The 22,784-nt window shown below is 48.0% G+C and overlaps 1 protein-coding gene across 2 annotated transcripts in view; it reads right to left on the bottom strand.

Annotated features, from left to right (window-relative positions):
* TRANK1 (tetratricopeptide repeat and ankyrin repeat containing 1) overlaps positions 1 to 22,784 on the bottom strand; it is a 931,136-nt gene that overhangs the window by 574,836 nt on the left and 333,516 nt on the right. For both annotated transcript variants that reach the window (XM_069214995.1, XM_069214985.1), the window contains exon 8: positions 19,224 to 19,367. In XM_069214995.1, coding sequence (XP_069071096.1) covers positions 19,224 to 19,367 — 144 coding nt within the window. The remainder of the gene's footprint in view (positions 1 to 19,223; positions 19,368 to 22,784) is intronic.

Genomic DNA, 22,784 nt, shown 5'->3' on the forward strand with positions numbered 1-22,784 from the left:
AATGCGAAATACTTCCCCCTATCGAAGTGGGTAAGGGAAGAGGGGGAAGTAAGGATTCAGGGTTTAGACGCAGATGTTTGACGTCTTCCATGGGCGGCTTGTGGAGTGGACCGCCCACGTGTCTGTTTGCGTTGAGTTGAAAACGATCTCTTGTGCTGTTGGTGCTGAGATCTATGTGGCACCCATTGAGGAGTTTGGAGTCTTTAAGAGAAAAACCTACGGTGGTAGGGATGGAAAGACGTTCGCTGTTCTCTCGGTTTTTCGATGCCCACAGCCTTAAGAGTGTCTAGTTCTGCTTTCATCCTAGATATCTCGTCATCCGCATGAGACCCAAACAGAGTAGAACCTGGAAATGGGAGGTTCTGTATCCTTTGCTGCACTTCAGGTTTGAGAGAAGTAAGACGTAGCCACAAATGTCTTCTCAGGGATATCCCATGACAATATCCACGTGCTGCTAAAATAGAAGAATCCGCTGCTGCGCTTATAATCTGGTTAGAGACCATGGCACCTTTGTAAATAATTTCAAGGAAATCTTCCTTCCTATCCTTGGGAAGGTGATCAGCTAATTGAATGATGGAGTCCCAAATAGTACAATCATATCTTCCCAAAAGGGCCGTGGCACTAGCTGTATTAATGGAAATGGTCGATGTTGAACAGACTTTGCGGCCTGCCGCATCTATCTTTCTACTCTCCTTGTCTGGTGGAGAGGAGGATGAAGGAGAGGAATAAAGGATCCTGTTCTGGAGGGCGGTATTTCTTCTGGAGTTTAAAAGGTGCAGTTTTGGCTGTGGCTAGTGTCAAGCACAAGTCCATCACTGGTTCAAGCAGACCTGGGACCAATGGAAGCGAGGGTCTTGCAGAAGAGCATTGGTGTAGAGCTTCAAAGATACCTGATGTCTTCGGTGTAGGTACTGCTATAGGGATGTTAAGTTTGATAGCACCTGTAGGAAAGTACCATCTTGCCTGGCATGTTACCCCCATTTTTCACTGTATATATGTTGTTTTAGTTGTATGTGTCACTGGGACCCTGTCACCCAGGGCCCCAGTGCTCATAAGTGTGCCTGAATGTGTTACCTGTGTAGTGACTAACTGTCTCACTGAGGCTCTGCTAATCAGAACCTCAGTGGTTATGCTCTCTCATTTCTTCCAAATTGTCACTAACAGGCTAGTGACCAATTTTACCAATTTACATTGGCTTACTGGAACACCCTTATAATTCCCTAGTATATGGTCCTGAGGTACCCAGGGTATTGGGGTTCCAGGAGATCCCTATAGGCTGCAGCATTTCTTTTGCCACCCATAGGGAGCTCAGACAATTCTTACACAGGCCTGCCACTGCAGCCTGAGTGAAATAACGTCCACGTTATTTCACAGACATTTTACACTGCACTTAAGTAACTTATAAGTCACCTATATGTCTAACCTTTACCTGGTAAAGGTTAGGTGCAAAGTTACTTAGTGTGAGGGCACCCTGGCACTAGCCAAGGTGCCCCCACATTGTTCAGGGCCAATTCCCTGGACTTTGTGAGTGCGGGGACACCATTACACGCGTGCACTACATATAGGTCACTACCTATATGCAGCTTCACAATGGTAACTCCGAATATGGCCATGTAACATGTCTATGATCATGGAATTGCCCCCTCTATACCATCCTGGCATAGTTGGCACAATCCCATGATCCCAGTGGTCTGTAGCACAGACCCTGGTAATGCCAAACTGCCTTTCCTGGGGTTTCACTGCAGCTGCTGCCAACCCCTCAGACAGGCATCTGCCCTCCTGGGGTCCAGCCAGGCCTGGCCCAGGATGGCAGAACAAAGAACTTCCTCTGAGAGAGGGTGTTACACCCTCTCCCTTTGGAAAATGGTGTGAAGGCAGGGGAGGAGTAGCCTCCCCCAGCCTCTGGAAATGCTTTCTTGGGCACAGATGTGCCCAATTCTGCATAAGCCAGTCTACACCGGTTCAGGGGACCCCTTAGCCCTGCTCTGGTGCGAAACTGGACAAAGGAAAGGGGAGTGACCACTCCCCTGACCTGCACCTCCCCTGGGAGGTGTCCAGAGCTCCTCCAGTGTGCTCCAGACCTCTGCCATCTTGGAAACAGAGGTGCTTCTGGCACACTGGACTGCTCTGAGTGGCCAGTGCCACCAGGTGACGTCAGAGACTCCTCCTGATAGGCTCCTTCAGGTGTTGCTAGCCTATCCTCTCTCCTAGGTAGCCAAACCCTCTTTTCTGGCTATTTAGGGTCTCTGTCTCTGGGGAAACTTTAGATAACGAATGCAAGAGCTCATCCGAGTTCCTCTGCATCTCTCTCTTCACCTTCTGCCAAGGAATCGACTGCTGACCGCGCTGGAAGCCTGCAAACCTGCAACATAGTAGCAAAGACGACTACTGCAACTCTGTAACGCTGATCCTGCCGCCTTCTCGACTGTTTTCCTGGTGGTGCATGCTGTGGGGGTAGTCTGCCTCCTCGCTGCACTAGAAGCACCGAAGAAATCTCCAATGGGTCGACGGAATCTTCCCCCTGCAACCGCAGGCCCCAAAAAGCTGCATTACCGGTCCCTTGGGTCTCCTCTCAGCACGACGAGCGAGGTCCCTCGAATCCAGCAACTCTGTCCAAGTGACTCCCACAGTCCAGTGACTCTTCAGTCCAAGTTTGGTAGAGGTAAGTCCTTGCCTCACCTTGCTAGACTGCATTGCTGGGAACCGCGACTTTTGCAGCTACTCCGGCCCCTGTGCACTTCCGGCAGAAATCCTTTGTGCACAGCCAAGCCTGGGTCCACGGCACTCTAACCTGCATTGCACGACTTTCTAAGTTGGTCTCCGGCGACGTGGGACTCCTTTGTGTAACTTTGGGTGAGCACCGTTTCACACATCCTCGTAGTGCCTGTTTCTGGCACTTCTCCGGGTGCTACCTGCTGCTGAGAGGGCTCCTTGTCTTGCTCGACGTCCCCGCTCTCTCCTGACGCAATTTGCGACATCCTGGTCCTTCCTGGGCCACAGCAGCATCCAAAAACGCTTACCGCACGATTTGCAGATAGCAAGGCTTGTTAGCGGTCTTTCGGCGGGAAAACACTTCTGCACGACTCTCCAAGGCGAGAGGGATCCGTCCACCAAAGGGGAAGTCTCTAGCCCTTTTCGTTCCTGCAGAAACCTCAGCTTCTTCTGTCCAGTAGAAGCTTCTTTGCACCCGCAGCTGGCATTTCCTGGGCATCTGCCCATCTCCGACTTGCTTGTGACTTTTGGACTTGGTCCCCTTGTTCCACAGGTACCCTCGACTGGAAATCCATCGTTGTTGCATTGTTGGTTTGTGTCTTTCCTGTCTTATTCCCCTATCACGACTTCTTTGTCCTTTGGGGAACTTTAGTGCACTTTGCACTCACTTTTCAGGGTCTTGGGGTGGGCTATTTTTCTAACCCTTACTATTTTCTAATAGTCCCAGCGACCCTCTACAAGGTCACATAGGTTTGGGGTCCATTCGTGGTTCACATTCCACTTTTGGAGTATATGGTTTGTGTTGCCCCTATCCCTATGTGTCCCCATTGCATCCTATTGTAACTATACATTGTTTGCACTGTTTTCTAAAACTATACTGCATATTTTTGGTATTGTGTACATATATCTTGTGTATATTTCCTATCCTCTCACTGAGGGTACACTCTGAGATACTTTGGCATATTGTCATAAAAATAAAGTACCTTTATTTTTAGTATAACTGTGTATTGTGTTTTCTTATGATATTGTGCAAGTGACACTGGTGGTACTGTAGGAGCTTCACTCGTCTCCTAGTTCAGCCTAAGCTGCTCTGCTAAGCTACCATTATCTATCAGTCTATGCTGCTAGACACCCTATACACTAATAAGGGATAACTGGGCCTGGTGCAAGGTGCAAGTACCCCTTGGTACTCACTACAAGCCAGTCCAGCCTCCTACATTGGTTGTGCAGCGGTGGGATAAGTGCTTTGAGACTACTTACCACTCTTGTCATTGTACTTTTCATAAGAGAAAAATATACAAAACAAGTTCAGTGTGTGTACACATAGCTAAAAAGTTTTGCATTTCCTCTTTTCACTCTTTTCTAAAGTGCTGAAAAGTACTTCTAAACTTTCAAAAAGTTCTTAAAAGTTTAAAAAGTTTTTTTCTGTCTTTCAAAAAAGTTCTGAAAACTTTTTTTTCTTTTTCTATCACTTTAACTCTCTCTAAAAATGTCTGGCACAGGCCAAAATGTTGATCTGTCCAAACTTGCTTATGACCACCTTAGCTGGAAAGGAGCAAGGAGTCTCTGTGTAGAGAGAGGTTTGAGTGTAGGGAAGAATCCTTCCTTGGAATTGTTACTTAACATGCTTAGAGAACAAGATAAGGCAAAAAGTGCCCCATCTGTTGAAAAAGTAGCTAATGGTTCCCAATCTGATCCAGGGACTCCCCCAGGAAAAGATTCAGGAAAGAAACTTCCTAGCCTGCCCATTACTAGACAGTCTAGCATAGTTGGTACTGAGGTGGAGTCACATCATACAGATGGTGTGCTCTCACATTACACTGTCAGCCAAGCTGTTAGGGTGCCCTCTGTAAGGGACAGGTCTCCTTCTGTCCATTCTCATCATACTTCTGTATCTAGAAATGTCCCTCCCACCAACCCTGATGACAGAATGTTAGAAAGGGAACTCAATAAGTTGAGGGTGGAACAAACCAGACTGAAGCTTAAAAAGCAACAGCTGGATTTGGATAGACAGTCTTTAGAATTAGAGAAGGAAAGACAGAAGTTGGGTTTAGAAACCCATGGTGGCAGCAGCAGTATTCCCCATAGTCATCCTGCAAAAGAGCATGATTCCAGGAATCTGCATAAGATAGTTCCCCCTTATAAGGAGGGGGGTGACATTAACAAGTGGTTTGCTACACTTGAGAGGGCCTGTGTTGTACAGGATGTCCCTCAAAGGCAGTGGGCTGCTATCCTATGGCTATCATTTAGTGGAAAAGGTAGGGATAGGCTTCTTACTGAGAAAGAAAGTGATGCCAATAATTTTACAGTTCTTAAGAATACACTCCTGGATGGTTATGGCTTAACCACTGAACAGTACAGGATAAAGTTCAGAGAGACCAAAAAGGAGTCTTCACAAGACTGGGTTGATTTCATTGACCATTCAGTGAAGGCCTTGGAGGGGTGGTTACATGGCAGTAAAGTTACTGATTATGACAGCCTGTATAACTTGATCCTGAGAGAGCATATTCTTAATAATTGTGTGTCTGATTTGTTGCACCAGTACTTGGTGGACTCTGATCTGACCTCTCCCCAAGAATTGGGAAAGAAGGCAGACAAATGGGTCAGAACAAGGGTGAACAGAAAAGTTCATACAGGGGGTGACAAAGATGGCAACAAAAAGAAGGATGGTAAGTCTTCTGACAAGGGTGGGGACAAATCTAAAAATGAGTCTTCATCAGGCCCACAAAAACACTCTGGTGGGGGTGGTGGGCCCAAATCCTCTTTTAATCAAAACAAAGAAAAGAAACCATGGTGCTATTTATGTAAAGTAAAAGGCCATTGGACAACAGATCCCAGTTGTCCAAAGAAAAGCACCAAGCCTCCTACCACTACAACCCCTACTGCTACACCTAGTGTCCCTACTAATAGCAGTGGTGGTGGGAGCAAACCTACTAATAACCAATCCAAGGGAGTAGCTGGGCTCACTATTGGTAACTTAGTTGGGGTTGGTCTTGTTAGGGAGGCCACAGAGGCTGTGTTAGTCTCTGAGGGGGCTATTGATTTAGCCACCTTAGTTGCTTGTCCCCTTAATATGGATAAGTACAAGCAACTACCCCTAATAAATGGTGTTGAGGTTCAGGCCTACAGGGACACTGGTGCCAGTGTGACTATGGTCATAGAGAAACTGGTCCACCCTGAACAACACCTACTTGGTCACCAGTACCAAGTAACCGATGCTCACAACAACACACTTAGCCACCCCATGGCTGTTGTTAATCTCAACTGGGGGGGGGGGGGGGGTTACTGGTCCAAAGAAAGTTGTGGTAGCCACAGATTTACCTGTAGACTGTCTACTAGGAAATGATTTGGAGACATCAGCTTGGTCAGATGTGGAGTTGGAGGCCCATGCAGCAATGCTGGGCATCCCAGGGCATATTTTTGCTTTAACCAGGGCTCAGGTCAAAAAGCAAAAAGGACAGGGAAGCTTGGATCCTGGAACAATGGACAAAGTGCTCCCTAAAGCTAGGGCTAGTAGAAGCAACCCACTTCCTACTATCCCTCCCTCTACAGTGGATTCTACTTCTGAGGAAGAAGAATTTCCACCCTGTGCAGAACCTACACCAGAGGAGCTGGAAGCAGACACTGCTGAGCTTTTGGGTGAAGGGGGGCCTGCCAGGGAGGAGCTGAGTGTGGCACAGCAAACCTGTCCCACACTAGAGGGTCTAAGACAGCAAGCTGTCAAACAGGCTAATGGGGATGTCAGTGACTCTCACAGAGTTTACTGGGAGGACAACCTCTTGTACACTGAAGCAAGGGATCCTAAACCTGGAACTGCCAGGAGATTAGTGATTCCTCAGGAGTACAGAAAGTTCCTCTTAACTCTTGCCCACGACATTCCCCTAGCTGGACACCTGGGACAAATGAAAACTTGGGACAGACTTGTTCCCTTGTTTCATTGGCCTAGGATGTCTGAGGACACAAAGGAATTTTGTAAGTCCTGTGAAACCTGTCAAGCCAGTGGCAAGACAGGTGGCACTCAAAAGGCATCCCTTATCCCACTGCCTGTGGTTGGGGTTCCCTTTGAAAGGGTAGGGGTTGACATAGTTGGCCCCTTGACCCTCCTACTGCTTCAGGGAATAGGTTTATCTTGGTGGTAGTGGACCATGCCACAAGATATCCTCGAAGCAATTCCTTTAAGGACCACTACAGCACCTGCAGTGGCAAAGGCCCTACTGGGAATATTTTCAAGGGTGGGCTTCCCAAAGGAAGTAGTATCAGACAGGGGAAGCAATTTCATGTCTGCATACTTAAAGGCCATGTGGAAAGAGTGTGGTGTAACTTACAAGTTCACTACACCCTATCATCCACAAACAAATGGACTGGTGGAGAGATTTAATAAAACTCTCAAAGGCATGATTGTGGGTCTCCCTGAAAAACTCCACAGGAGATGGGATATCCTGTTACCATGCCTCCTTTTTGCCTACAGGGAGGTACCCCAGAAAGGAGTGGGCTTCAGCCCCTTTGAACTCCTCTTTGGTCACCCTGTTAGGGGTCCACTAACATTTGTCAAGGAGGGTTGGGAACAACCTTTAAAAGCTCCAAAACAAGATATTGTGGATTATGTACTTGGCCTCAGATCAAGGATGGCTGAGTATATGAAAAAGGCCAGTAAAAACCTTCAGGCCAGCCAAGAGCTCCAGAAGCAATGGCATGATCAGAAGGCTGTTTTGGTTCAGTACAAACCAGGGCAGAAAGTGTGGATCTTGGAGCCTGTGGCCCCAAGAGCACTCCAAGATAAATGGAGTGGACCCCACACAATTGTTGAGAAAAAGGGTGAAGTCACCTATCTAGTTGACTTAAGCACTGCCAGGAGTCCCCTTAGGGTGCTCCATGTCAACCGCCTGAAACCCTACTATGACAGGGCTGATCTCACCCTGCTCATGGCAACTGATGAGGGACAGGAAGAAGACAGTGATCCTCTACCTGATCTCTTCTCTTCCACAGAACAAGATGCTCTTGTGGAAGGTGTAGTTTTGGCACATTGTCTTACTGCTGAGCAGAAAGACCATTGCATAAATCTCCTAGATCAATTCTCTGAACTCTTCTCTACTGTGCCAGGTACCACTTCTTGGTGTGAGCACACTATAGATACTGGAGACAGTTTACCTGTCAAAAGTAAGATCTATAGGCAGCCTGACCATGTCAGGGACTGCATAAAGCAAGAGGTGCAGAAAATGTTAGAACTAGGAGTGGTTGAGCACTCTGAAAGTCCATGGGCTTCTCCTGTGGTACTTGTACCAAAACCCCATTCCAAAGATGGAAAGAAGGAAATGCGGTTTTGTGTAGACTATAGAGGTCTCAACCTGGTAACCAAAACTGATGCTCACCCTATACCCAGGGCAGATGAGCTCATTGATACACTGGCATCTGCCAAGTATCTAAGCACTTTTGATTTGACTGCAGGGTATTGGCAGATCAAATTGTCAGAAGATGCTAAACCTAAAACTGCATTTTCAACCATTGGAGGCCATTACCAATTTACAGTAATGCCTTTTGGTTTGAAAAATGCACCTGCCACTTTTCAAAGGTTGGTGAACACAGTCCTGCAAGGGCTGGAGGCTTTCAGTGCAGCATATTTGGACGATATAGCTGTCTTTAGCTCCAGCTGGGATGATCACCTGGTCCACATATGGAAAGTTTTGGAGGCCCTGCAAAAGGCAGGCCTCACTATCAAGGCTTCAAAGTGCCAGAAAGGGCAGGGTAAGGTGGTTTATCTGGGACACCTTGTTGGTGGGGAACAGATTGCACCACTTCAGGGGAAAATCCAAACAATTATTGATTGGGTTCCCCCTACCACTCAGACTCAGGTGAGAGCCTTCCTAGGCCTCACTGGGTATTACAGGAGGTTCATTAAGAACTATGGCTCCATTGCAGCCCCTCTTAATGACCTCACATCCAAGAAAATGCCTAAAAAGGTATTATGGACAGCAAACTTTCAGAAAGCTTTTGAGGAGCTGAAGCAGGCCATGTGCTCTGCACCTGTCCTGAAAAGCCCTTGTTACTCTAAAAAATTCTATGTCCAAACTGATGCATCTGAATTAGGAGTAGGGGCAGTCCTATCACAACTTAATTCTGAGGGCCAGGATCAACCTGTTGCTTTTATTAGTAGGAGGTTGACCCCTAGAGAAAAGCGTTGGTCTGCCATAGAGAGGGAGGCCTTTGCTGTGGTCTGGGCTCTGAAGAAGTTGAGGCCATACCTGTTTGGCACTCACTTCATTGTTCAGACAGACCACAAACCTCTACTTTGGCTAAAACAAATGAAACGTGAAAATCCTAAATTATTGAGGTGGTCCATATCCCTACAGGGAATGGACTATACAGTGGAACATAGACCTGGGAGTAGCCACTCCAATGCAGATGGACTCTCCAGATATTTCCACTTAGACAATGAAGACTCATCAGGTCATGGCTAGTCTTATTGTCCTTGGTTTGGGGGAGGGGGTTGTGTAGGAAAGTACCATCTTGCCTGGCATGTTACCCCCATTTTTCACTGTATATATGTTGTTTTAGTTGTATGTGTCACTGGGACCCTGTCACCCAGGGCCCCAGTGCTCATAAGTGTGCCTGAATGTGTTACCTGTGTAGTGACTAACTGTCTCACTGAGGCTCTGCTAATCAGAACCTCAGTGGTTATGCTCTCTCATTTCTTCCAAATTGTCACTAACAGGCTAGTGACCAATTTTACCAATTTACATTGGCTTACTGGAACACCCTTATAATTCCCTAGTATATGGTACTGAGGTACCCAGGGTATTGGGGTTCCAGGAGATCCCTATGGGCTGCAGCATTTCTTTTGCCACCCATAGGGAGCTCAGACAATTCTTACACAGGCCTGCCACTGCAGCCTGAGTGAAATAACGTCCACGTTATTTCACAGCCATTTTACACTGCACTTAAGTAACTTATAAGTCACCTATATGTCTAACCTTTACCTGGTAAAGGTTAGGTGCAAAGTTACTTAGTGTGAGGGCACCCTGGCACTAGCCAAGGTGCCCCCACATTGTTCAGGGCCAATTCCCCGGACTTTGTGAGTGCGGGGACACCATTACACGCGTGCACTACATATAGGTCACTACCTATATGTAGCTTCACAATGGTAACTCCGAATATGGCCATGTAACATGTCTATGATCATGGAATTGCCCCCTCTATACCATCCTGGCATAGTTGGCACAATCCCATGATCCCAGTCGTCTGTAGCACAGACCCTGGTACTGCCAAACTGCCTTTCCTGGGGTTTCACTGCAGCTGCTGCTGCTGCCAACCCCTCAGACAGGCATCTGCCCTCCTGGGGTCCAGCCAGGCCTGGCCCAGGATGGCAGAACAAAGAACTTCCTCTGAGAGAGGGTGTTACACCCTCTCCCTTTGGAAAATGTTGTAAAGGCAGGGGAGGAGTAGCCTCCCCCAGCCTCTGGAAATGCTTTCTTGGGCACAGATGTGCCCAATTCTGCATAAGCCAGTCTACACCGGTTCAGGGGACCCCTTAGCCCTGCTCTGGCACGAAACTGGACAAAGGAAAGGGGAGTGACCACTCCCCTGACCTGCACCTCCCCTGGGAGGTGTCCAGAGCTCCTCCAGTGTGCTCCAGACCTCTGCCATCTTGGAAACAGAGGTGCTGCTGGCACACTGGACTGCTCTGAGCGGCCAGTGCCACCAGGTGACGTCAGAGACTCCTCCTGATAGGCTCCTTCAGGTGTTGCTAGTCTATCCTCTCTCCTAGGTAGCCAAACCCTCTTTTCTGGCTATTTAGGGTCTCTGTCTCTGGGGAAACTTTAGATAACGAATGCAAGAGCTCATCCGAGTTCCTCTGCATCTCTCTCTTCACCTTCTGCCAAGGAATCGACTGCTGACCGCGCTGGAAGCCTGCAAACCTGCAACATAGTAGCAAAGACGACTACTGCAACTCTGTAACGCTGATCCTGCCGCCTTCTCGACTGTTTTCCTGGTGGTGCATGCTGTGGGGGTAGTCTGCCTCCTCTCTGCACTAGAAGCTCAGAAGAAATCTCCCGTGGGTCGACGGAATCTTCCCCCTGCAACCGCAGGCACCAAAAAGCTGCATTACCGGTCCCTTGGGTCTCCTCTCAGCACGACGAGTGAGGTCCCTCGAATCCAGCAACTCTGTCCAAGTGACTCCCACAGTCCAGTGACTCTTCAGTCCAAGTTTGGTGGAGGTAAGTCCTTGCCTCACCTCGCCAGACTGCATTGCTGGGAACCGCGACTTTTGCAGCTACTCCGGCCCCTGTGCACTTCCGGCGGAAATCCTTTGTGCACAGCCAAGCCTGGGTCCACGGCACTCTAACCTGCATTGCACGACTTTCTAAGTTGGTCTCCGGCGACGTGGGACTCCTTTGTGTAACTTCGGGTGAGCACCGTTTCACGCATCCTCGTAGTTCCTGTTTCTACTCTCCAAGGCGAGAGTGATCCGTCCACCAAAGGGGAAGTCTCTAGCCCTTTTCGTTCCTGCAGAAACCTCAGCTTCTTCTGTCCAGTAGAAGCTTCTGTGCACCCGCAGCTGGCATTTCCTGGGCATCTGCCCATCTCCGACTTGCTTGTGACTTTTGGACTTGGTCCCCTTGTTCCACAGGTACCCTCGACTGGAAATCCATTGTTGTTGCATTGTTGGTTTGTGTCTTTCCTGCCTTATTCCCCTATCACGACTTCTTTGTCCTTTGGGGAACTTTAGTGCACTTTGCACTCACTTTTCAGGGTCTTGGGGTGGGCTATTTTGCTAACTCTTACTATTTTCTAATAGTCCCAGGGACCCTCTACAAGGTCACATAGGTTTGGGGTCCATTCGTGGTTCGCATTCCACTTTTGGAGTATATGGTTTGTGTTGCCCCTATCCCTATGTGTCCCCATTGCATCCTATTGTAACTATACATTGTTTGCACTGTTTTCTAAGACTATACTGCATATTTTTGGTATTGTGTACATATATCTTGTGTATATTTCCTATCCTCTCACTGAGGGTACACTCTGAGATACTTTGGCATATTGTCATAAAAATAAAGTACCTTTATTTTTAGTATAACTGTGTATTGTGTTTTCTTATGATATTGTGCAAGTGACACTGGTGGTACTGTAGGAGCTTCACTCGTCTCCTAGTTCAGCCTAAGCTGCTCTGCTAAGCTACCATTATCTATCAGCCTATGCTGCTAGACACCCTATACACTAATAAGGGATAACTGGGCCTGGTGCAAGGTGCAAGTAACCCTTGGTACTCACTACAAGCCAGTCCAGCCTCCTACAGCACCCTGGACAAGGACCTCCTGAAAAGTGCTTACGTCATCAATCGGTGAGATTCATGGAGAGTCAGACAGAGTTGGAGAATAGTCCCTAGTAGACGATGAGGAATTCCTATGATGGAAGCAAGATTGTGACCTGTTGTTTGAGTCATGACGATGGCAGTGTCTCGATGTAGAGGAGCGTCTGGAAGACTGATGACGCAAATGTCTCGAGGATCCTGCAGGAGTCCTAAGGGCCGGTTCCAAAGGCAGTATCTGAGAAGGCGCCACAGGAGCGGTTGGAGCTGGAGGAGGAGAGCGACAAAGGCATTGTCGTATGTGGAGGAGGAGATGGCTGAGGAGGAGAAGGCTGAGGAGAAGATGGTAGTATCACAAGAGAGGCAGAGGATTCAGATGTGGAGTAAACCTTCCTTCTTTTCCTTGGAGACCTCCTCGACAGACTCCTAGATGTCAAAGTATGACGTTGACGTGTTCCTCTCGACGTCAATCCTTCATGACATCGGGTATCCCTCAAATGTGATTCCTTGTGACGTTGGGTGGTCAACGTCGATCGTCTATGACGTCGGGTATCCCTCGATGTCGATCTTTCATGCCGTGTTGACAGCAACCTTGAGAGAGAGGCACTCCTCGACGTCGGATGTCCATGTCACCTCGATGGCGTGTAGACTCTTGACATTGACGAGCGGTGTCGCTTCCTCGCCAGCGAGCTTGTTCTCGACGCTGAACATGTCAGCGCTGTTACTTGCCTCGACGTCGATGTCCTCGACGTCGATCGGGACCTGCGTCGTTTATGACCAGAACTGTGTTTAGGAGCTGTCCTGGACGACAAAGTAAGAGCCCTGGTGGAAGACTGACCTTCCCCTCGCTCTAAGGTCCTGCTGGTAGGCTGCTTTCTCTGTCTGCTGTCCTCTTTGGCATGGAGGCGAATTTTCACACTGTCACGCAGGGTGCACCTGGAGAAGTTCTTGCATATCTCACAGGCATCTGGTATATGAGAAGTTGGAAGGCATATAATACAGACCTTGTGTAGGTTTGTTTTGGTCTTTTTTCTGCCACAGCGAGGGCACTTGTCAAAAAGTGGCCTAAATTTGTCAGAATTTTACAAAAAAGGACAGAAAATACTCAAGCAAGTTGAAAAATGTCGAGTAAAACTGGAATCAAAATGATTTGATGAGAAATTTTTGTGAACAAACCTATAAATAGGTGGAGCTCAATGCTTCAGGGTCCTGTTAGAAGGAAACGGAAAAAAGAACGGAGGTAACTGCCTCTTGCTATGCATGATGGGATAGAGGAAGACCATCTGCTCTTAAAGGCACCGCTTATTTTTCATTCTGTATAATGGAGCCTATGGGCTACACTGCCCTGCATTGCTTCATCCTTATTTAACATTGCAAAAAGGTTAGTGAAAGATTTTTCTGCTAAATCCTTAGAATATCCATGCATTTTAATGCATATCTACGTTACAGTACCCTTTTTTCAACCAAGTAGGATGAAGAATTTGGCCTTTGTAGCCGTTCCTCTAGGCTGCATATTGACATTCTTAAGTGACTTTGCAGGCCTTCCTGAAGAAAGGCGAAAATCTACACTTAAGAAGACAATTTCAGGCCAGTGCTCCGGGGTCCCCGCAGGCGTGCGGAACTATTCAGCGCTTAAGACTATACATGGAAATCCCCTACGAGAGAATGTCCACTTTTAAAATAGCGTTTGCCATTTTAAGAAAAAACTTATACATTGTCAATTCTATTCAAAGTCCTGATCATATAAATGCAAAGTACCTTTCATCTTATGTACTTACCTGCAAATTGAATCTTGTGTTTCTAGAAATAAATTACCAAAACATATTTTTGTATATAAAATTCTATTGGTCTGGACTTAAGTCACTGAATATGTGTTTCTTCTATTGCCTGTGTGCATACAACAAATGCTTCACACTACCCTCTAATAAGCCTAACTGCTCGACCACACTACCGCAAATAGAGCATTAGCATTATCTATTTCAGCCTCTGTCAAGCCTCTGGGGAACCCCTGGACTCTGTGCACACTATATCTCATTTTGATATAGTATATACAGAGCCAGCTATCTAAAGACCCTCACTCTAGTCAGGGTAAAGGAGAATCACCCTCAGTTAACCCCCACTCATCACCTTGGTAGCTTGGCGTAAGCAGGCAGGCTTAGTTTCAGAAGCAAGGTGTAAAGTACTTGTGCCAACCCACACAGTAATACAGTGAAACACAAAAAAATGGACACCACACCAGTTTAGAAAAATACGTAATATTTATCTAAATCAAACAAGTCCAGAACGATAAAAATCTAACATACACAAGTCAAGATATGAATTTTGAAAAGAATAAGGGGGTCATTCTGACCCCGGCGGTCTCAGACCGCCGGGGCCAGGGTCGGCGGGAGCACCGCCGACAGACCGGCGGTGCCCCGCAGGGCATTCTGACCGCGGCGCTTTGGCCGCGGTCAGTGCAGGAAAACCGGCGGTCTCCCGCCGGTTTTCCGCTGCCCGTCAGAATCCTCCAAGGCGGCGCAGCAAGCTGCGCCGCCTTGGGGATTCTGACACCCCCTTCCGCCATCCTGTTCCTGGCGGTTCGCCCGCCAGGAACAGGATGGCGGTAGGGGGTGTCGCGGGGCCCCTGGGGGCCCCTGCAGTGCCCATGCCAATGGCATGGGCACTGCAGGGGCCCCCGTAAGAGGGCCCGCTTGTATTTCACTGTCTGCATAGCAGACAGTGAAATACGCGACGGGTGCAGTAGCACCCGTCGCACCTTCCCACTCCGCCGGCTCGATTACGAGCCGGCTTCATGGTGGGAAGGTCGTTTTCCCCTGGGCTGGCGGGCGGCCTTTTGAAGGCCGCCCGCCAGCCCAGGGGAAAACTCAAAATACCCGCAGCGGTCTTCCGACCGCGGTACGGTATTTTGGCGGCTCCCGCCGGGCGCGCGGTGACCGCGCCCGGCGGGAGTCAGAATGACCCCCTAAGTGTCTTAATTCTTAGAAAACAGTGAGAATGCAGCTGTTACACAAAGTACCTGGTTGGCGTAAAAAATAAAGCCGCACAGGCAAGCGTGCGTCAAAAAGGCCAGCGATGCGTCGATTTCTCACTCACAAGCGAGAACCTGCGTTGTTCTTTCTCGGCTCAGCGTGTGTTGTTTCTTCCCTTCCGCAAGAGAGCAATGTGTCGATTCCCAGAAGGGCACCTTGGGTCCAGGCAGAGTTTGTGTTGATTTTTCACGCCAAGCGATGTTTCGCTCCGGTCGCACGGTGTCAGGAAACAGTACTGCGTGGTGCTTGTGTCATTATCAGCAGCTGCTAGAGGGTGTTTCGCGTCGTTTCTCCAGCCGTGATGCATCGATCTCCCAACTGCGATGCAGGTGGAGCGTCGATTTTTCGCCACGAGGCCAGCGGTGCGTTGTTCATCAGCTGCGGTCCCGGAATGTGCATCAAAAGTTTTCCCACATTGTGGTCTGTGCGTGGATTTCTGTCCTTTTCCACCAGCTTCATCTTTCAAGGGCCCAGAGACAGGTTAGGGCACCACTTGGCAAGGCAGGAGTCTCATCAGAAAGTCCAGGTGCTGGCTCAAAGAAGTCTTTGATGTCCCTGAGACTTCAACAACAGGAGGCAAGCTCAGTTCAAGTCCTTGGAGATTCTTCACCAGTGGGAAGTCACACAAAAGTCAGTCTTTGTCCTCTTTCAGGCAGAAGCAGCTACTGCAGGCCAACCCAGCAAAGGACAGTCACAGGCAAAAGAACAGTACTCCTCCTCCAGCTCTCCAGTTCTTCTCCTTTGCAAAAGTTCCTCTTGGATCCAGAAGTAATTTTGAAGAAATCTAAAGTATGGGGTTTTGGGTCCACTACTTACACCCCTTTCTGATTTGAAGTAGGCAAATGTCAAAGGACAGTCTCTGTTGTTCACAAGATCCTGCCTTGCCCAGGCCAGGCCCCAGACACACACCAAGGGGTTGGAGACTGCCTTGTGAGAGAGCAGGCCCAGCCCACTCCTCCCTCCACTCTAGCACAGATGGCTCATCAGGATATGCAGGCTACACCCCAGCTCCCTTTGTCTCACTGTCTAGAGGGGATTCACAAACAGCCCAACTGTCAAACTGACCCAGACAGGCAATCCACAAACAGGCAGAGTCATAGAATGGTTTAAGCAAGAAAATGCCTACTTTCTAAATGTGGCATTTTCAAACTAACCATCTAAAAAAACAACTTTACCAAAAGATGTATTTTTAAATTAGGAGTTCAAAGACCCCCAACTCCACATTTCTATCTGCTCTCAAAAGGAATGTACACTTTAATAATATTTAAAGGCAGCCTGGATGTTAACCTATGAGAGAGATAGGTCTTGCAACAGTGACGACCGAATTTAGCAGTATTTCACTGTTAGGACATGTAACACACATCAGTACATGTCCCATCTTTAACATACACTGCACCCTGCCCCCTGTGGCTACCTAGGGCCTATCTTAGGGGTGCCTTACATGTATGAAAGGGGAAGGTTTGGGCTTTGCAAGTGGGTACACTTGCCAGGTCAAATCATCAGGTCAAGACTGCACAAACAGACACTACAGTGGCAGGTGTGAGCAATGTTTACAGGGCTACTTATGTGGGTGGCACAACCAGTGCTGCAGGCCCACTAGTAGCATTTGACGTACAGGCCCAGGGCACCTTTAGTGCACTTTACTAGGGACTTACAAGTAAATCAAATATGCAAATCATGGATAAACCAATCAAAAATACAATTTACACAGAGAGCATATGCACTTTAGCACTGGTTAGCAGTGGTAAAGTGTCCAGAGTACTAAAGCAAACAAAAACAGGTCGGAAAACTAGGAGGAAGGAGGTAAAAAGTTTAGGGATGACCCTGCAAAAAGGGCCATTTCCAACACAACCCCCCATCAGCATAAAGTCAGGGGAGACCAATCAATACCTTGATGGACTTCCCTGATTAGGGCGACAGAACAGGGACACAGGCCTCCAACAGCAGGGGCATGTTGCAGTTCTACGCTTTCCTGACTCCAGTTGGATCCCTCTGTCCATACTCTCAGGGCCCACTAAGCTAACCCATGGGTCCTCATCTGCAGATTCCATCTTTGCAGCACCTAACCTTACTTTGTTCACAGATGCATCCCAGGGGGCAGACAGTACCACCATGGACAACACAGTGGTGTGGCCTACTCTACCCCCGGGTTGTGACGCCTGTCCCCCCGCCAGGGGCAACTCTGTCCACCAGGACTGCAAGCCACAGTGGCCACTGACATCTGTCAGGGGTGAGAGCCAGGCCCCAGGCCTTTCAAGGCTCTCCAACCACTGTGATGGTGGAGAGTGGCGGGCGGTAGCCCCAAGTGCCTGGCACCCTTTGAACACTCTCCCTTCCATCAGGTCAGGGATGACAGCCCGACACTGGTCCTCCCCTCTGGGGAAGAAGTCCTGCACAATTCCCCCACCAGTGCAGAGATGTTAACCTTCAACTGGTCTTCCAACCTGGGGTCTGTACCTTCAGGTTGGAGCAGGGTCAAGGGTGAGGCTTCCCTCCCCCTGCCCTTCTTTCTGGGGTCCTGCACCCCCCTACTAGGAATGCCCCCCCCGGAATCCAACATGATGGGGCACTGTTAGCAGTAGCCCCTCCCTCCAGGTCAGGGGAAATAACCTGAACCTGGCCCTTCAACCCAGGGTCTGTACCCTTGGATTGAACTGTGGTCAGGGGTGAGTCTCGCTCTCCCCTGTCCCTAATCCCAGAGTTCTGTCCCCCCATGGAGAGTACCCCTAGAAATCACACTGGGGACTGTGATTGGGCTCAACCGCCGTAACCACCCCCCCCCCCCCGCGGCCCGAATCAGGTCCGAGTTTATCCCCCGCACCTGATCCTCCAGCCTAAGGACTGTACCGTCAGACTGGGACACTGTCTGGCAATCCAGAACTTCCTGGGGGGCACATCTACCCCTCATCAGGTCAGAGCTTACCCCCTGAACCAAATCATCCAACCCAGAGTCACGACCCTCAGGCTGGACCACTGCCTGGCAAGCCAGGACTTCCTGGGGAGTACAACCCCCCCAAAGGGAAACACCTTCCCTAAGGGCTGCATGAGAGCCTGATTGGCACTGGTCCCCTGACCTCTGCCCACTTGGTAGAGCCTGGTTCCCCCCCAGTCCAAAATTGCATCACCAAGGTCATTCCTAGGGAGCTCTGTCCTCAGAGCTCACCCCTCTGCCTGGACTTTTGCACCCCCTCACTAGGAGTGGTATTGCCAGACACCAAAACTGGTGGGACGCTGGCTACAACACTACGGGGTCTCCCTCACCAGATAGCCCTATGGTGCAGGCTGGGCTCTCCTCCGGGCGTTCACTCATGGAACCCTCCAGGACCTGGGACTGGATCTCGGGCACCCTGGGACTCAGCCCACTCCCATTCCCTCGCCTGAGACAGGACATGGGATCCCTCACCCATCCCACTACACTGGGACCTACCTGGGACACTGCAATCCTTTCCCACCTCACCTGATTGGGAAATACCTAGACCACTCCCTTTAGAAGCACCCCCAAAGGCCTCTTCAGACCCTCTAGTACTCACCTAGAGGTCTCCCTCCAGTGCAAGTTCCCTGGGGTCAGAGAACTCACACTCCACTTGGTCTTGTCGTAGCTCTGCAAAACAAGGACTGGACATATGCTCTCCAGCAATCACATCAAAGAGCCCTTCACATGAATTAATCAAACTACCCTTTAATGACTAACTGCCTTTACGGATATAGTAAATGTTATAAGATGCACTAACTTTTATATGCAAGTCACAAACTGGTAGTTGATTAATGTTCAGATAATAGTGTAGGTCGAAAAGGAATGGTTGTCAAGCCATTCAGGTCATGAAAACTGAAAAAGAGGGTAAGAGTGAATGGGTGGTTAAGAAGTCAATTACTGGAATGTAATAATCTTGAAACTGTTAACAGGAAATAATGTTCTGATATTTGGGCTTTGAGTTGCTGCATTCAGACAATAGCAAATAAACATTGTATGAAAAACTCAAGATGGCCTCTGTTCGCAGAATGAATATCTATGTCTATTATTATCTCCACAGCTCTGCTAGCCTCTCTCCTGACGCTTTCTCTTGTGTATTTCCAGTGTCTGTTTTTGCAGATTCACTTCAGAATGACATTACTGCATATTAGCAGTCAAAATGTTTTAACATTGTTATCAACGACATTTATGTGGTCGTCATACATACGTTTCATGTTATATCCATTGGCCTGAGTTGTAGGAAAAGCAGCAACAACATGCAGAATTGTACTGCCATCTTTATCTTGATGGTTGATCTTCTCTTTCATTTTCGGTTTACTGTTAAGTAACCATTTCAGAAGGCTGTTTTCTTCTACAGAGGAAAAACAAAGAAACATTGTCAAAGTCTTATAAGAGTTGCACTTAGTGATTCTGAGGAATGAATGTCAATCAGAAAAGATAGTATGGATCTGAATATTAAGCAAACTATAAGCTACCCATGTACTGATAAAACAAAGTTATTCATTCTCTTTCGAAAATCTGTTAACCTCTTGTAAACTTCCACCAGGAAATAACCAAGTGGTCCTAGCAGCCTACATGTTGTGCACCAGAACACACCTAATCCATGCTCCGACAACTTAAGTATTCATGTGCTCACTGTCGACTTGTCTACCTCTGCAGCACAGTGTTTTCAATAATGATCCTGGTAGTCTAGCTTTCTCTTCTCCATAACAATTCTCCATCCACCTCACACAAATCTTTCCCTTGTGCGTCTATAAAGGAACAATCAAGATCCATATTAGTAATCCCGTTTGTGTCAGTATCTTGCACCACTGCATAATCCTGGCAGCCTAGCTTCTGCTACTTCAGACCATATGCCAGGAAGTATCCAAGTGGTCATGGTAATATCAACTGTACCCACGTATCTCCCTACTCACCTTGTTTCACCCTATACTCCATTCCTCTTCCCCACTCCTCCTTTCACACTTTCACTTAGGACTCCATCTCTCTCACCCTATTTTTTAATTTCTTCATCTCAAACTGTCCCACTCCCTGGTTTATCCTCCATTTCCTTTGCTTCAACCCCATAACACTCCTAATGGACCTGGCCCTTTCTATAGGGTCATCCCTAAACCATTTGCCTTCTTCCTTCCCTTTTTTGCTGAATTCGATCTTGTTGGCCTTAGGACTCTGTGCACTTTACCACTGCTACCCAGGGTCAAGATGCTTTCTCCGTAAACCATGGTAATACTGGCTTATACCCAATTGGCATATTTATTTTTTTGATAAACAAATTTTATTTGGTTTTAACAAAGATGTCACAAATGAAAACAAGATATCATTAAAAAAAAACATGCGCCCTGTTTTCAGTCTCATTCTCCTCCCACCCGTCGCACATCAATCCATAACTGAAAGCATAGTCCTCATCATAGAAAACAACCTATGGCAGTCCCATTTACCCCAAATTTTACACAATGTCCGCGGACATCCCCGGACAGCATAAATTGGTTCTTACTGTTGGCACACCAGTCCATGACAGCATACCACAGTGGCAACTTTGGAGGGTCTGTCTATCGCCAGTATGGCCACCAACCTTACCACAGCCCTATCTCCCTGTGTTCCCCTAAAGTCATCCATTATCCCCAAAGGTGTCACTTTCGGAGTCAATATGACTGATTTGTCTAAGATCACCGAGAGGGCAGTATTAATCTGGGTTCAGGAGCGGGTAATTTGCGGACACAGCCTGTTCATATGAAAGAAGTCTACTGTTGGAGATTGGGGGCTGTTGGACATCTGGTGCCTGAAAGGATACCTGCATAGCCCAGTCGTTCGGGAGTCACGTACAGTTGGTTGAGGTAGTGGAGCTGGACCAGGCGTAGATGTGCAGATATCGCTAGCTTCCTAGCGGCCATACATGCCTCCCACCATTCAACTTCCTCCAGTTCCCTGATCTATCTCTCCCACCTGTGTCAGAGTGGGTTTAGTGTCTCCTGGGCGCTACTTATGAGGGTGCTGTACAGCTGGGAGATGCCCCCACGGCCCAATCTCCCCATCAATAATCATGTTCTAAGGGGCAGTCTGTGACTGCCTATAGGCGAGCATCATAACACCTGGGGACGTGGAACTGGGTACAGCAAAGAGCAAGGTGAGTCTGAAGGTCGGCAAATGGAATACATGGTGGAACCACACAACACATCCCCTGATCCCATGTTTAATTTACTTATAGGTCCCAAGTGAATTGAAAAAACCTAGTGTTTGTGCTTGTCATAGATGCAGCAACGACAGCTGACAACAAAGGAAGGGCCAATCAGTCAAAAAGTGAGCCCTTCCCAGGCTGAAAACTGGGTCATGAATGGAGTCCTACTCACAGACAACAACTATGAGATCTAAAAGAAAATATCCCTTAGCTTTGAAGAACGGTGGCTCTAATACTGCTGGCACACTGCAAAGTCATGCTTCCAAATTGCTAGACAATGAAGTAAACCTTCTGCCAGGCTCAAGCTTCCATTTAAATGCAGATAAGTCACCCCTAGGGTAGGGCCTAGACAGCCTCAAGGGCAGGGTGCAATGATTTAAAAGTTAGACAGGTACTTTTAAGTTTTACATGTCCTGGTAGGAAAAAAGCCTCTTACGTTTGTTTTCCACTACTGCAAGACCTATCTCTTAATTTGGAGTTGCCTTATAACATTTTTGTAAGTGTAATTTCCAAATGGGAAAAGATAGACCCTTTAAGTTTGGTTTCTCTGGAATCCTAATTTAAAATTCTAACTTATGGTGAAGTCAGATTTTAAGTTACAATGCTGAAAATGGCACTTTTAGAAAGCTGACCTTTCCTTGCCTTAGCCATTTGGTGCCTGCAACCTGCCTGGTCACATGGCTGGGTGTAATTGGCAGTTGGGCTTTGCGTATTCCTCTTGACAGACACACAATGGGAGCTTAAGTGTGAATGAATGGGCCATCACTGGCAGGATGGGAGGGAGGGTCTGGGCTCAGCCTCACTTACATCTGAACAGACTGTGTCCTGTCTCACCACAAAGGGCCTAACACAACACTGCATTTTCACTTCAACCAGCTTGGAACCAGGGCAGGGGAGGCAGGGCATATGTACACTTCAAAGGCATGCCAGTAGAAGCTTCTTCCCACTTCAAATGCACAACTGTGCATAAAAGAAGGACCTTACACACCACCTCTTCAGCAAACTTCTGGACCTGTGGATACTCTGACAGGAAGAAGGACCATTCTGCTGTGGAAAGACTGCCACTCTGCTGGACTCCTGCTTTGCTGTGCTGACCTGCCTCGACAACGCCGAACTCTGCATCACAGCTTGTTGGAACTAAGGCATCAACAGCTGTGTGCCGCATCCCTGAAGCTGGACTTCGCATCACAAGCACAATCGATGGGATCCTTGACGAGGACCCTGCACAGCAACCTTGCCGCATCACTTCAACTGTGTGGTGCATCTTCAGCGCAGCGTCAGCATCGATCCGCAGCCGGGATTTCAGGTACTGTGTTTAGAGGACCTAACTGGGTCCCTGTAGCTGGCTAGCACTCCATCGCAGTCGGCCTGAATTTGTAACTTTGCCCCAGTCTGGCACAACCAGATATCCCCGGTTGGCGCTTTATGCTTTTAGGTGCTATGCTACAGTTTATTCTTTTAAAGTGTTTATCTTTGGTTCTAATGATTGGATTTTTGTCATTTTGGTCTTGTTTTATTTATTAAATTAAGTTCTATTTTTTAACCTGGTATGGGATCCTTTTTGTGTGTTGTTGTTACTGTTTTAAGTGTTGC

This window comes from Pleurodeles waltl, chromosome 2_1, assembly GCF_031143425.1.
Source record: "Pleurodeles waltl isolate 20211129_DDA chromosome 2_1, aPleWal1.hap1.20221129, whole genome shotgun sequence".
In the NCBI taxonomy this organism is placed as follows: domain Eukaryota; kingdom Metazoa; phylum Chordata; class Amphibia; order Caudata; family Salamandridae; genus Pleurodeles; species Pleurodeles waltl.